Here is a 14117-nt window from a genome sequence, read left to right as displayed (position 1 = left end):
ATTGAAGAGGACTCTATAATGTCAATGAGCATCGTCTTTCGGATGAGACATTAAACCGAGGTCCTGACTTTCTGTGGCCATTAAAAATACAATGGCACTTCCCATAAAAAGTAGGGGTGTAACCTTGGTGTCCTGGCCGAATTCCCTCAATTGAGCCTTACCCATTATGGCCTCCCAATTATCCCCATTCACTCAATTGGCTTTATCTCCGTCTCTCCACTCCATCGATAACTGGTGTGTGGTGAGTGCACTGGCACAGTTGTCCTGTGACTAAGAGATGTGGCGAGACCCCCCAATTGATCACTGCCACATGTTTACGAAATACCGCTCTCATAATCACAGCGTTATTGTGTTTGCCATGTATACACACAAGCAGCATGATAATTGTTTACAACTTGGGATGTTCTATACCTCCTAACCCATTACCTATTCCAATACCTGAGCTCAAGGTATTGATATCAAACCCGAGTACTGAACTGATAAGTGAGTATGTTCTTGTAAAATACACACATTACTGTACTTTATTGAAAAAAGTTCAAATCAAACACTGAAACTGAAAAATAATTGTTTTACAGTATAACCATATAAAAATGAATGCAAAAATTATGAAATATTACACATTTGATAAGAATAAAATATAAAAAATATAACCTTTTTTAAAACTTAAAATTTAGAGAAAAAAAACTTATAATAAAATAGTGTGTTACTCTCATTTTCCATGCAGTTCTAACAGTGGTTTTTGTGGAACAAAGCACAACTTCCTGTGTTTGCATTCTAAGCAGTGAAGCAGGACTGATTTTGGGTTTCCAGTGTTAAGCAAAGCTTGCATAAGTCAGATTTAAAAGATTCGGATTGGTTTAGGGTTTCAAATACTCACCGATACTGATGCCAGTATTTTTGGTTTGTCGCGGGGGCACATCAGATCATTTTGGAAGGGCACTTTCTATCCAAGAATTAAAAGGGCATGTGCACTGCTCATGTCAGGGAGTCAAAATTGAGCACAGAAGCAGCCTTGCTTTAGATCTGACTTCATACACCTTTGAGATTTTTTAATTAGAAGTGAATTTTCCACCACCTGCTCGACAAAACCTGCGTAAAAATAAAGGATGGGACTCTTTCACTCCTAATCGAAGAACTATAACTAAATTTGCTGTTAGTATTTCGGGGTCTTCAGTGATGAAACTTCTATTAACTCCTCTCTTCTATCAGCTGTTCTGTTTTTCTAACTCTTGTATGATCTAATAGTACAGTCTTTTACTTCCTGTCCTGTAGGGATGGTTCCTACCAACCTTTCCATGTGCATGAAAAGTGACACTCTAGCCTCACCCTATTTCTTCATAATGGGACACTCTAAAGACACGGTTCGTGGCATCCTGCACGTCTTTCTGCTTACAGTTCTTTTATATCTCTGCTTCTGTCCGGGTTGCATTGCATGCGTCGCGTGTTTGAGCCTTTTTCAACTGTGATTGGTTACAATGTGTACTTCTGTGAATTTTTGTCATTGTGTGCATGTGTTTGCTTGACATTGTTGGGGAAGCTACACCGGAATAGGTTTTCTAAAGTAGTTCAATTATAATCACAGAGGCTTGAAAATAACTTCAGAGTTCTTATTAGTTTTCTATAACTGTACATTACCTGAAAAAAGTCTTGTCGTCGATCTCAGTTGTAAGAGCATAAAAATAATGACTTCTAGTTGATCATGTGGAAAAGTGGCAGAAGGTAGATTTTTTCGATGAATTATCTGTTGAACTGCATCCCAAACATCAAAAATACTGCAGAAGACCTATTTGAAGCTGCATGGAGCCGAGATTCTGATAGAAATCAGTCAAGTTTGATAAAGGGAAAATCATGGTTTGGGGTTACATTCAGTATGAGGGCATGCGACAGATTTGCAGAGGGGATGGCAACATCAACAGCCTTAGGTATCAAGACATTTGTGCTGCCCATTACATTACAAACCACAAGAGAGGGCAAATTCTTCCACAGGATAGCCCTCATTCTTATACTTTAGCCTCCACATCAAAGTTCCTGAATGCAAAGAAGGTCAAGGTGCTCCAGGATTGGCCAGCCCAGTCACCAGATATGAACATAATTGAGCATGTCTGGGATAAGTGGGAGGAGGCATTGAAGATGAATCCAAAGAATCTTGATGAACTCTGGGAGTCCTGCTGGAACGCTTTTTTTGCCATTACAGATGACTTTATTAATAAGTCATTGCAGAAGTCATTGCAGAAATGTTTGGATGGAGTCATACACAATCTTAATTCTTTTTCCACTGCACCGTGACTTTACATTCTATACTGTACATTATTTCTGTTAAATGACAAGACTTTTGTCGCAGCAAAGTCAGACCTTACTGTCCTAATTAAATAATTAAAAATCAAGGCATGAACATATTTTATTTTGGTAAAATAAGCATAATCTAGAGGCCTTTGCCTTTTATATTAGCCACTTATGATAACAAATGATCAACTAGAAGTCAAATTATTATTTGTTGTTCCTCAAAAATGAATAGGCGACAAGACTTTTATCAGGTAAAATGGTTATTTGTGTTTAATTTTATAAACCACTTTTTACATTTTTTTAAATCATTTTGAGCATTTATTTTACAAAAAAAAATCTATTAAAAATATATTCATTTTCATATCTTAAATATCAAATAAAAAGATAAAAGTTCAAATAGAAATGTTGTCATTTAGAGTTTTTTTTTCATATAAGTACTAATTATTCCACCAAATATAAATTTCTGACTATAACTCTTGTGAACTACAGTATTTATAGCATTTCTCCCTCATTTAAAATAAAGTGTAGCTATTTAGAACACAGTTGAACATTTTATCAATCTATTAATGACATATCCAGAGAACTGATCATAACTAGCAAAAGTGATGTGTGTTCATTTTTACCAGAGCTGTATATATGGTTTATGCTTTATAATGTGATTTCCAGCCAGATATATTTATCTACCAAAACTTAACTGGCACCTCGCTTAACCCTGCTTTATAAGTTAAATTTTATCAATATATGAAATACCCCTATTTCTATAAATGCTTTTAAAAACTCCCCAACACTGCATGAACTGTGTTACTTCCATTCGCAGTTACCTTGCTGTCCAGTCTAATGGGTGATTCACAGGGTTTTTGTTGTGTTTCCTAGTAGACAGTGCCACCTCCCGGAGTGCTCTCTCTCCAGCCGCCCCTGCCTTGTCGGAAGTAGTTTCGCCCCATTAGAGTGACTCTCACCCCTCGCCGTCACCCGTCATCTCATCCAGCCTCGAACCCTGGACCTTCAGTGGCATTTCTGTGACAGTTTGGACCAATCACGGTGCCCCTCGTGGTCAGTTTTGTGAGGCTTCGCCTGCAGAACGAAGGGTGGCAGGTCCACCTGTAAGAGCTGTGCTTTGAACAGCCTAAAAACGAAGGAGACGGATCTTAAAAGTCTAAAATATTGAGAACAGATGGAGACATATCAACCTCAAATGGATTATCGCATCCAACTTGCTTTTCATACAGTCGCCAAGTTTGTTTTTCATGTTTCCGGACGATCCAGATGAACGGCAGCCAAAGACGCGTGGCTCGGCCTCTCGCTGTTTAATTCTGGATCCAAAGCGGACACTTCTCACCGGGGAACGAGCCGAACTTTCAACGCCTCGCTCTTCCGCCTGAGCACTCGTTGTTTGTTTATCATGTAGAGGTTGTTTATTTTTTGGTATAATTTCAAGAGGTTCACACCAAGCCCCTTGCGATACTAGGGGTCAAATATCGCAAATATATGTGTAGCATGAAAAATGAGATTTCTGAGGAAACACACAAACTTCTGAGTTGAGAACTTTTCAGTATTGAGTTTCTTTATATGTCTGATGGGGAATGAACATCACACTGGCAGTAAAAATAAAAAAGGAGGCTGCCATGATGGAGACAATGTCACGCCAAACCATTCAAGGTTCATTCATGGGAGGTAAATGCATATCAGTCGCCAAATCTGCCGCATGGATGTATCCCTTTAGATCCTGAGACAATAGTATGGTTAAGTCTTGATGAATTCTTTACCCGGCCAAGCGTTTGGTTTCGTCGCAGACTGACGTGAAGATGAACGGCGGATGTTTTCAAAGCCTCGGTGTGTCATTTTCGGCCTCATCGGCCCTGTACTGTTTGCCACCACTGTGGATTTGGGGTGCCATCTTACACCTCATGAGCTTCATCCCCATGTCTCTGATGGCTCCGTAGTTCATGGAAAATAATTAGCAGAGCTAATTAAAGGAGAAAATGTTTGCAGGGCAGTTTGGTCTGAGACCAGGAGACATGCAGTCTTTCACCCTGTCTTAACCAAGTGCGACATGACTAATAATTAGCCTGTTAGCTCAAAATGCGAAAACGTATTTGATGTGTTTTGTAACTGTCGGCAGGGTCACACTCAAAGTAGTGTGGGTCGTTAAAACATAAAATCTACATAATATTATTCTATTTACTTTCTTAACACACATTCCTGGTCAGGATTTGCTTGATATTTTAGTACCTACCGATTATCCAGTCTGATCTTACGAGAAAACATACGTATTTTTAGTTTTTGTCAGTTAAGTGGCTAATTCATACAAGTTTGTATAAGTAAAAATGTATGATTTTAAAAAGGAGGCATGGCACCAAACAAAATCACAAAGATTGTATGAATTCATACAAATTAGCCTAAATCTAAAAGTTATGAATTGCCATTAGATTGTGTTGGATTATTGGCTGAAATTGTTATTGGATGACTTTCAAATTTCTTTTAAAAATTTAGGAATTTTCTAGCTGCTTGTTATAGTTGTGTGATTATTTAGTTGTTGTTTGTTTTTCAGAATGTGTTATCTTAATATTTGCATTTTGAACAAATAAAATATATAACTATAGGAGGGCTATATATATTTATATATTTATATATTAGTGCTGTCAATCGATTGAAAAAATGTACTAATTAATCGCACCTTTTTAAAAAAAATTTAAAATACTGAAACTTGTAATTTTGGCTATTTAAATGTAAAATTAATGCAAACGCAAGACAAAAAATATTTAAATTCAAAATATAATTGTTTAATAGAATTTTTGTTTAACTTGTAACAGATTTATTCATGTAAACAACATACCCACAATAAACCATCAAGATCCTGGCTTGACAGCCATATTTATTACAGAAATTAAAACACAGGCATGTTAATGACATTTAAACTTCAAAACAATCAATGCCAATAAAGAAAACATTGATTTCCATGTTGGATCCTAAGTGAAATGCAAAAAAATACAGGAATTGCAGATATGGAAAATGACAAATTATAATAATAAACTATAGAATACAAACTGTTGCACTCATTGTAAAGTTTTATTGCTGTGAGTTGAGAACATTAGTTATAGAGTAGAAACAATTTTGCTTAATCCTCCTTTACATTCATCCAGATGCTAAGACTGTGAGTATCCCGCAAGTGCACATAGACTCCCAAATGCCCGCAAATGAATGATAATTTCTTGCAAACCGGTCGTTAAATACATTGCACACCCCTCTCGCCCCTACTCAGATACGTCGCTCACTCCATCCCTGACACAGACACAGACACACACAACGCGCTGCAGACGTTTTGGCCCCAACGGCCTTCCATACTGGAGCGACTCCCCTCAGATTCAACACGCATGATCACGTTCATCAAATTTGCTTAAACTAAGCGTCCTAAAGTATTAATGTATTTCACAAGGATTCTGACACAACAACGCGAAGCATATGCTTTTGTTGCGTTTAATGAGGAAACACGCTAAACTTGGAGGGCTCATGCTGAAAGGCAGAGTAATGCCCTGTCTTTGACAGCTCGCGACTTCACCAGAGACTTTCTGAGTACATTTACGTAAGACACCAATACTCCGATTTTAATATGATTAAGATAACACTCTTTTTAAAAGTCTACCGTGTAGCCTTAAAAGGAACCTTACCTTAAAGGAACACCGAGTCATGAAATGCGGAGGATTTTCATTCTGTTCGCCATGCGGTATCAACTTACAACAGAAGTCGAAAGTTAAAATTGAAACACCCGAAATTGCATGAAACTCTGGAGAGCCTGGTGATGCGACTAATTGTTTTATACTGAAACTTGCCTTCAAAAAGTGCTTCATAGGTCTTATCCATATTTATTGCATGTTGAACACACGTCCACCACAACAGGAAGTGAAAAAAACCTGCAACTGCGTTCATTTTTTTTTAACGCGTTAATTATTTAAAATTAATCGCAAGCGTTAACGCGTTAGATTTGACAGCGCTAATATGTATTTTATATATATATATATATATATATATATATATATATATATATATATATATATATATATATATATATATATATTTTTTTTTTTTTTTAAATAAGGTATAATTATGGGTTAAGCTATTTAAAATGTATTTCAATATCTGCTAAATTTACTTATGCCTGTTATTAAATGATATTGAATGATCTAGAAGTTTCCATAGAAATTTGCCAAAAAAAATCCTGCTTGTTACAATTGTTGCTAGTTAAGACAAAAAAACACTGACACTGACTATTTACTTTAACACATATTTCTGTTTGGAATCCCAACAAACAATTTTGTGTTTAATAGACATCTAATACACATCTAAACATACAGTAAACAGCTTGGCTAAAACAAGGCTAAGGCTAAACCTGGGCTGTCAGTGAAAATCAAATAGACATTTAAGAATAGCCCTAATCTTCATATGTGTAGTCATTCATTTCTGTCTATTTGAGGACTAGACTAGACGTCTATTAGATTTTCACTAACATCCCAAATTTAACCTTGTTTCAGCCAAGACAACTATGTTTAGACCTCTATTAGACATCCATTAGACATCTTTTAAAAACAAAAAATGCTTGCTGGGATATGTGTAATATTGTTGGCACAAAACCAATTATCGGCCGATATCGGTATTGGGTATTTTACGACCCAGAAATTAAATATAGAAAAAGATACGATTACCTGCTGCTAGTTACACATCTGGAAATAAATAAATGAAATAAAAAGGCTCTATTTAGTGCTCATTTCTGATCAGGATATGCATGACATTTTGATAGCATACCAATAATCGGCAATTTAATTGTGCATGCAAATTTCCTGTAGTTTTACATTCAAATTAAATTTGCTAACGCTTTTTTTTTATTATTATGATACTTTAAAATTGCACATTGCAAAATTTACCAATGAATAAGTATAAAGGGATACCTAAATTCACATGTAGCATTTAAAATGACAATATTTTACTATTTTTTTTTTTTGTAAATATTTGTAAAGTGTTTGTAAATTAATCAGTTACCCACTATAACAAGTGAATCATGGTAAATCACAGTACCCACTATTTCAAGTAAATGTATCGGTTTATGGCATACCGATATTCTAGTCACTTTGCTTTATGGCTTGATGTTTTGTCATGTCACACCTGGTTAAGGCATGGTTAAGGTTAAGTTGTGAAGAAAAATAAGGAAAGGTTTGCAGTTTTTAAAGAATGGGGGCATGATCAGGGTCTCTCTAGCATGAATAGGTGGGACCCAGTTGAATGGGGCAGAGTGCCTTACTGGCAGGATAAAGAATAGTATGAAATATGCATTTTACATAAAAAAAAAATCATCTTAAGAGCTGAGCTTTTTCAACAGTGACAATTTTTTTTCTGATGTCGTGAAAATGTTTTGCTGGTGAAAATGTATAAAGATCACAAATACTGATCTGGCATACGAGGATATGACGTGCCATTTACACTAATGCATTTTTGTTTTAAGATGCATATGATTGGTTGCTGTTATGCGTGGTAGTCCTCACTACTCTGGCGTCTCTGACCTGTGAAAACTGGGTGGTTTTGAAAGTACTAAAGACCCTGTTTTGGTTTTAAACACAAAAAACGCATTCGTTTAAATGGCACCATACACTAACACTAAAAAGTTTGGGATTATAAAGATTTTAACGTTTTTAAAAGAAGAATATTCTATTCATCTAGACTAATTTGTTTGAAAAGAAATGCAGTAAAAACTGTTAAATATTATTCAACTTTAAAATAACTGTTTTCTTAATTTGTATTTATTCCTAATTCAACGCTGAATTTCCAGCATCATTACTCCAGTATCACATGATTCTTCAGATAATCAGAAAAATTATTATTAGTGTTAAAAACTGTTGGGCTGCTTAATTTTTTGTGTAAATATCTCATTTGTTAAATATACTTAAAGTATTTGAGCAATTCCAGTGTTATGGATGTGACATTTGCAGTAAAAACTCCAAACTTAAATTTACAGTGAAAGTTTGTTAACATTAAATTGAAACATCTGTTTATATTTTTGAGAACAACTGACCACAGAGTTAAGGAACCAGAAAATATCAATCTGTACATGTTTTGTACTTTAAAGACATTTTTGAGTATTTCTAAAGTACTTACACTAAAAACTTAGAAACGATTTCTATTTTTGGGTGAAAGTTTGCATGGAATTTCTCATTTACTTTTATTCATCAAGGACATATTAAATTTTCCATTAGTGAAAGTAGGAAATACATTTATAATGTAAATATATATATATGTGTGTGTGTGTGTGTGTGTGTGTGTGTGTGTGTGTGTGTGTGTGTGTGTGTGTGTGTGTGTGTGTGTGTGTGTGTGTGTGTGTGTGTATATATTATATAATATATATTATACCAGTTAGTTTCGCTAAAAACAATGAAGCAGGGAAAAATACAAATAATTAAAAGAATAATTATTAATGACTGAATTCTAATTATAAGTGATCATATGTTAAAAAGCAAATCAATATATTAGAATAATAATGCGACACTGAAGACACTAATAAACACAACTTTAATGTACATTTAATTTGAAAGCAGACTAAATTGCAATAATATTTCACTGTTTTACTGTATCCTTTATTAAATAATCTAAAAATCTTCTGTATCCCAAACTTCTGACCTGTAGTGTATGTCAAGATTTTTGTGTTTGTTGCAGCAAGCTGTTTTATTCAGACCTCTGTCATTTTGAGCTTTTCATTAATGCGTTTCATACAGTGATAATGATCGTCAGAACACATTTTCAGTGATTGAATCTCACAGTGTGGAGGGAAAGGTCTGACGCCACGCAGCGTTTTGCCTCTTTTTGTATTCATTTAATTGTGAAATCGTCTTCTGCAGCTCTGTCATTCTGATCGCAGGCTGATTACTGTGCCAATTCAGTTGTTTTCGAGGTATGTGTGGAATGTAATTCCAGGTTTTCAAGTGCTTTCGTGAAGCGCAGAACATCCTAAAACTGTGTCCGGAGCCGCGTTGAAAACAGTGCATATCAGTTGAAGCTTATCACATTCCTACTTCTCTACACTGTGGGGGGAAATTGGATTTAATCGCCCAAAATTACATTTCAAATGGACTTTTTTTGCTTTAAGCATAAACCTTGAGAAATTTGGTAACCTATTTTATTGTTTTAATTATAATTATATAACTATATTATAATTATAATTATAATAATAGCATTTGTTAATAGTGTAACAAAGAAAACATCATTCATTAGGTTTGATTTAATGAGGTATATGTTTTAAAGAATAAAATAAAATACAACACAACCCGCATTAAATGCGTCCACATTTATACTTAATTCAAGATACATTTTTTTTTTCTTAATTAATTTTCGAACATCTTTAACACTGATCACATTTAAACGTAATCATTTTAAAGTATTTTTCTTGATTTAACCATATACTGTTACAGAAAATTTCCTGTAGAATCTACAATAACCTACAGGCAGCTGTTTGCCAGTAACTTACTGTAAATCAATTACAGCAGAAATACTGTATTTACATTGACAGGACTATTTATCTTGCTATATATGTATTTACATAATTGTATGTATACTTTTGCTGTAAAATATACAGTCATTTTTACAATGAAACTTTAAATACAGTAAGATACTGCATAAAGGCTGGTTTGTACTTCTGCATCGAGTGATCGCCGTGACACACAGAGCATGCCTTGCACATAGGCATGCATTTATATTTCTGTGTGCTGTTTGTGTTGCTTTGCAATAACACTTTTAAAACGCTAGCTGGCACTAGGTTTTTATGATCCTCTGTAGCTATGTTTCCATCCACCTTTTTTGAAATAAATGGTTAATGGAAACACCAAGATGTGCATAAATTTTGAAAATGCGCATAAAAAAATTTATTCGCATAACTGAGTAGGATAAACTTTTTGTTTGATAAGAAAAGATGTGCATAAAATACGATGGAAACACTTTTACCGAACAAATTTCAGCATGCGCATTAAAAAAAGTCATGTGATTTTGTTATGAGAGATCATTCATTGCGTGTCGGCATCGTCTTTTGAGGCGCAAGTATTTTATTAAATGAAGAAAAGATTCATACAGCTTCTACTACTGCAGTAAATTCCATTTTTACTGTTGATATTTGGTGCCACTTCATCAGAAAGTGACGATAATCCAATATTTTATGCGATTATCCAGTTTTAAAGTTTATAAAGTCAATTTGCATTCTTTAATGGAAACATAGCTAGTGTCAAGTTTCTTTATGGCTTTTTTTTTTTTTCCCCAAAGTGAGTGTCGGGACCCCCAGGGGGTATTAAAAACACAGCACTAGCGTCAGATGCAGCACATAGATTTTATGGCACCAGGTTAACTTTCTGACACCTTTACGGCACTCGTGAACAAAAATAAATAAATACAGGCCACAACTGAACATGGAGTATGGTCTCCAAGTTGCGTTCTCCAAAATTAAACGATGAATAGACTTGGGGGTTATTGGTATGTGCGTGCCGTTGTGTGCAAGGTTTTTATATTTATAACCACCTCAAGAGGATTTTGGGGGTCACGGGTTGAAAAGTTAGGGAACTCCTGCCTTAATGCACCAGTAGCTAAAACTCGCTTATTCAGAGGCGGGAACCGACAGACATGCAACGACTTTGATCATAAGGTAAACACAAAACAAAAGTTTCCATCTGTAGCTCTTTATTAGTACACCACACTTGCAAACACTCGCTTCATCAGGCTCATGGCTCTCAGCACCGATGACATTCGTCAAAGCTACCAAGCCGACCAATCACAGAGCTTGCACTACGTGTCACTGTAATGTGTAGTTACATTTTTTAGAGGTGCGTGTCAGCATCTGCGTCAGCTATGGCGAGGACTAAGTGACTTTGCGAAGGCTTCGCCGGGCTATATGAGTGCACTTGATGCAGAATTATAAATCAGCCTTAACTGTCCTACAGTAAAGTACGGTTCATATTACAGTTAAGTACTGTATAATTTACAAAAATCGTTTACAGTGTATTTCAATTTGGTTACATGTAGGCTTAAAACAAAAAAAAACTCTGATCACAGTAAAACTTTCAATTCAAGTTTGTTTGTAGAGCGCTTTTCACAAGAATTATTCTTTCAAAGCAGCTTTACAAAAGGTGCACTTTATTGAAGTATAATCAAATTCGGTAAAGTTAAGGTTATTAGATACCATAACTTTATTAGTTACTAATAATTTTAACTAATTAACTAGTAAATAATAGCTTTTAACAGTGAAAATTATTAGATTTAAACTTACACACACTGGCCACTTTATTAGGTACACCTGTCCAACTGCTCATTACCGCAAATTTCTAAACAGCCAATCACATGGCAGCAACTCAGTGCATTTAGGCATGTAGACATGATCAAGACGATCTGCTGCAGTTCAAACCAAGGTGATTTAAGTGACTTTGAACTTGGCATAGTTGTTGGTGCCAATAACGTGCCATGTCATAAAGCGTGAATGATCTAAGACTGGTTTCTTGAACATGACAATGAGTTCACTGTACTCAAATGGCCTCCACAGTCACCAGATCTCAATCCAATAGAGCACCTTTGGGATGTGGTGGAATGGGAGATTCACATCATGGATGTGCAGTTGACAAATCTGCACTAACTGTGTGATGCTACCATGTCAATATAGACCACAATCTCTGAGGAATATTTCCAGTACCTGTTGAATATATGCCACATAGTATAAAGGCAGTTCTGAAGGTGAAAGTGGGTCCAACCCAGTACTAGTAAGGTGTACCTAATAAAGTGGCCGGTAAGGGTAGTTAACCTTTAGACCTAATTTATTTAATCTTTTTTTTTTCTTCAGATTAAAGCATAAACCCAGTTTGAATTGGTTACATTTATGCTTAAAACAAACAAACTACAAGTAATACTATCAATTTTCTTGTGCCAAATACACTTTTTAAGGATTTGTTTTTCTCAAAAATAAGGATTGCAGAACCCGTTTTTCCCCTCCGCAGTGGAATGGTGTATATTAGTAAAGCGTGCCACAATAAACTGCTCCCTGTTGATTTTTTTGTAGCGAGCACATAATATTTGAACATAAGTCTCATCATGGGGTGCAGTGTGTGCTATTAAAAACTGCTGTTTACATAGAGAGACAGACAGACAGACAGACAGCTGAAGGAAAATATGGATGCATTTCTTGCACAGCTCATAGCTTTTACTGTTTGAAGCTGTATCCTGCCTGCTGTGAAAAATAAGACAAAGAAAAAAAAAGCATTTTATATTACGGAGGAAAATATTGAATCTGTGCAAGATGGCACGTACGGTGGCCCATTCAGATCAATATTACTGTGTAGTGTTAGATGTGTATTTACCTTGTACAGCTGTACTCCTATAAATATGGTTTAATGTATTATTGATAGTTTCAAAGACTAAGTGATCAAATATTTTTATGAAATGCAACAGTATGGATATAATAAATTTTGCTAAAATCTTGTTTACCTGTATGATATTCTGATATACTGTTAAATAAACACTTGACAAGGTCTAAAGGTCATTTTTTGAGTTTTTTTTTATTCGCGTGTCTTGATTCTTGGAGTGTTGGTGTTCAAGGATTTAAAAAATGCAGTTTGCTTTTTTAATGCTGCACCTTTTTTTATTATTAAAAAAACTATTTTAAACAAGAACATAAAATCAATTTAAAAAGTGTAAAATTAACTTGATCTTTTTTTTATTGAGAAAAACTGGTGGAGTTTTATAGAAGTATTTTTCTTAGCTTTGTTAGCGCTTATTAGAAAAGCGTCAGGATTTATTTTTTTTACTTAGGTTATTTTGACTTTTTAAAGTACAATTGAGTTTTTTCATGATTATATTCTTACAATTCTGTTTCTGTCTCTCTCATATCAGAATTCTGACTTTATTTCTTCCACTTTTGAGTGTCAAGAAAAAGCTTGCAATTACAAACTCAGATTTCTGACAATTGTTTGTTCCTTGCAAATTGTTTAAATCCCAAATCAAAGATAACTGAAAGTTTCTATCTCAAATTTACAAAGTAATTGTGACTCTCACTATCATTTATTTAACTCTTCTGAATTTTAAATCTTATTTAAATTGAGTTTTTATTGTATCGTTTTAGAGGCTCACTTACTATTCTGCATTACTATATTTTAACTATACTAACTAAATCTCACAAGTTTGACTTCATTTTATCTTAAAATTGCAAGATACTGTATATCTAACCATTTTTATCTTTTTTCATCAGAAGGTTCTACATGCACAGGTAGAGTTTTTCAGCCAATGTTGAACTTCCTGTGAAAGCTTTGTGATTTTTTTTTTTTTCAATTTAATGAAGTTCCTTTTACAGCATTGATGTTGTAATGTAGTTTAATTATAATCAGTTAAATAGACTTGATGACAAAATTAGCAGCAGGCTAGCGAAAAAATTCCATTCAAAATACTAGGGTAAGGCGACACAGTGGCGCAAAAGGTAGTGCTGTCGCCTCACAGCAAGAAGGTCGCTGGTTCGAGCCTCGGCTGGGTCAGTTGGCGTTTCTGTGTGGAGTTTGCATGTTCTCCCTGCGTTTGCGTGGGTTTCTTCCGGGTGCTCCAGTTTCCCCCACAGTCCAAAGACATGCGGTACAGGTGAATTGGGTAGGCTAAATTGTCCGTAGTGTATGAGTGTGTATGGATGTTTCCCAGTGATGGGTTGCTGCTGGAAGGGCATCCGCTGCGTAAAAACTTGCTGGTTAAGTTGGCGGTTCATTCTGCTGTGCCGACCCTGTATTAATAAAAGTGACTAAGCCGAAAAGAAAATGAATGAATAAATGATGCTGGGGTAAAAT

At 35.1% G+C, this 14117-nt stretch overlaps 1 protein-coding gene across 18 annotated transcripts in view; it reads left to right on the top strand.

Annotated features, from left to right (window-relative positions):
* The window catches only part of magi2b (membrane associated guanylate kinase, WW and PDZ domain containing 2b), a 251798-nt gene extending 238966 nt beyond the window's left edge, over positions 1-12832 (top strand). For 7 of the 18 annotated variants that reach the window (XM_087312238.1, XM_087312237.1, XM_087312236.1 and 4 more), the window contains 2 exons: positions 1273-1361; positions 3160-4572. In XM_087312238.1, the coding sequence (XP_087168364.1) occupies positions 1273-1361; positions 3160-3216 (146 nt within the window). In that variant the 3' untranslated portion in view covers positions 3217-4572. Of the gene's footprint in view, positions 1-1272; positions 1362-3156; positions 4573-12061 lie in introns of those variants that run through there. The other 11 variants (XM_087312249.1, XM_087312245.1, XM_087312243.1 and 8 more) reach the window with 3 other exon arrangements.
* Positions 12833-14117: the final 1285 nt, after the last annotated feature.

Source organism: Danio rerio, chromosome 25 (genome assembly GCF_052040795.2).
Source record: "Danio rerio strain M-AB ecotype USA chromosome 25, GRCz13ab, whole genome shotgun sequence".
NCBI classification, from domain to species: domain Eukaryota; kingdom Metazoa; phylum Chordata; class Actinopteri; order Cypriniformes; family Danionidae; genus Danio; species Danio rerio.
The sequence above is the reverse complement of the archived record's forward strand: the minus strand, read 5'-3'. Positions and strand labels throughout refer to the sequence as shown.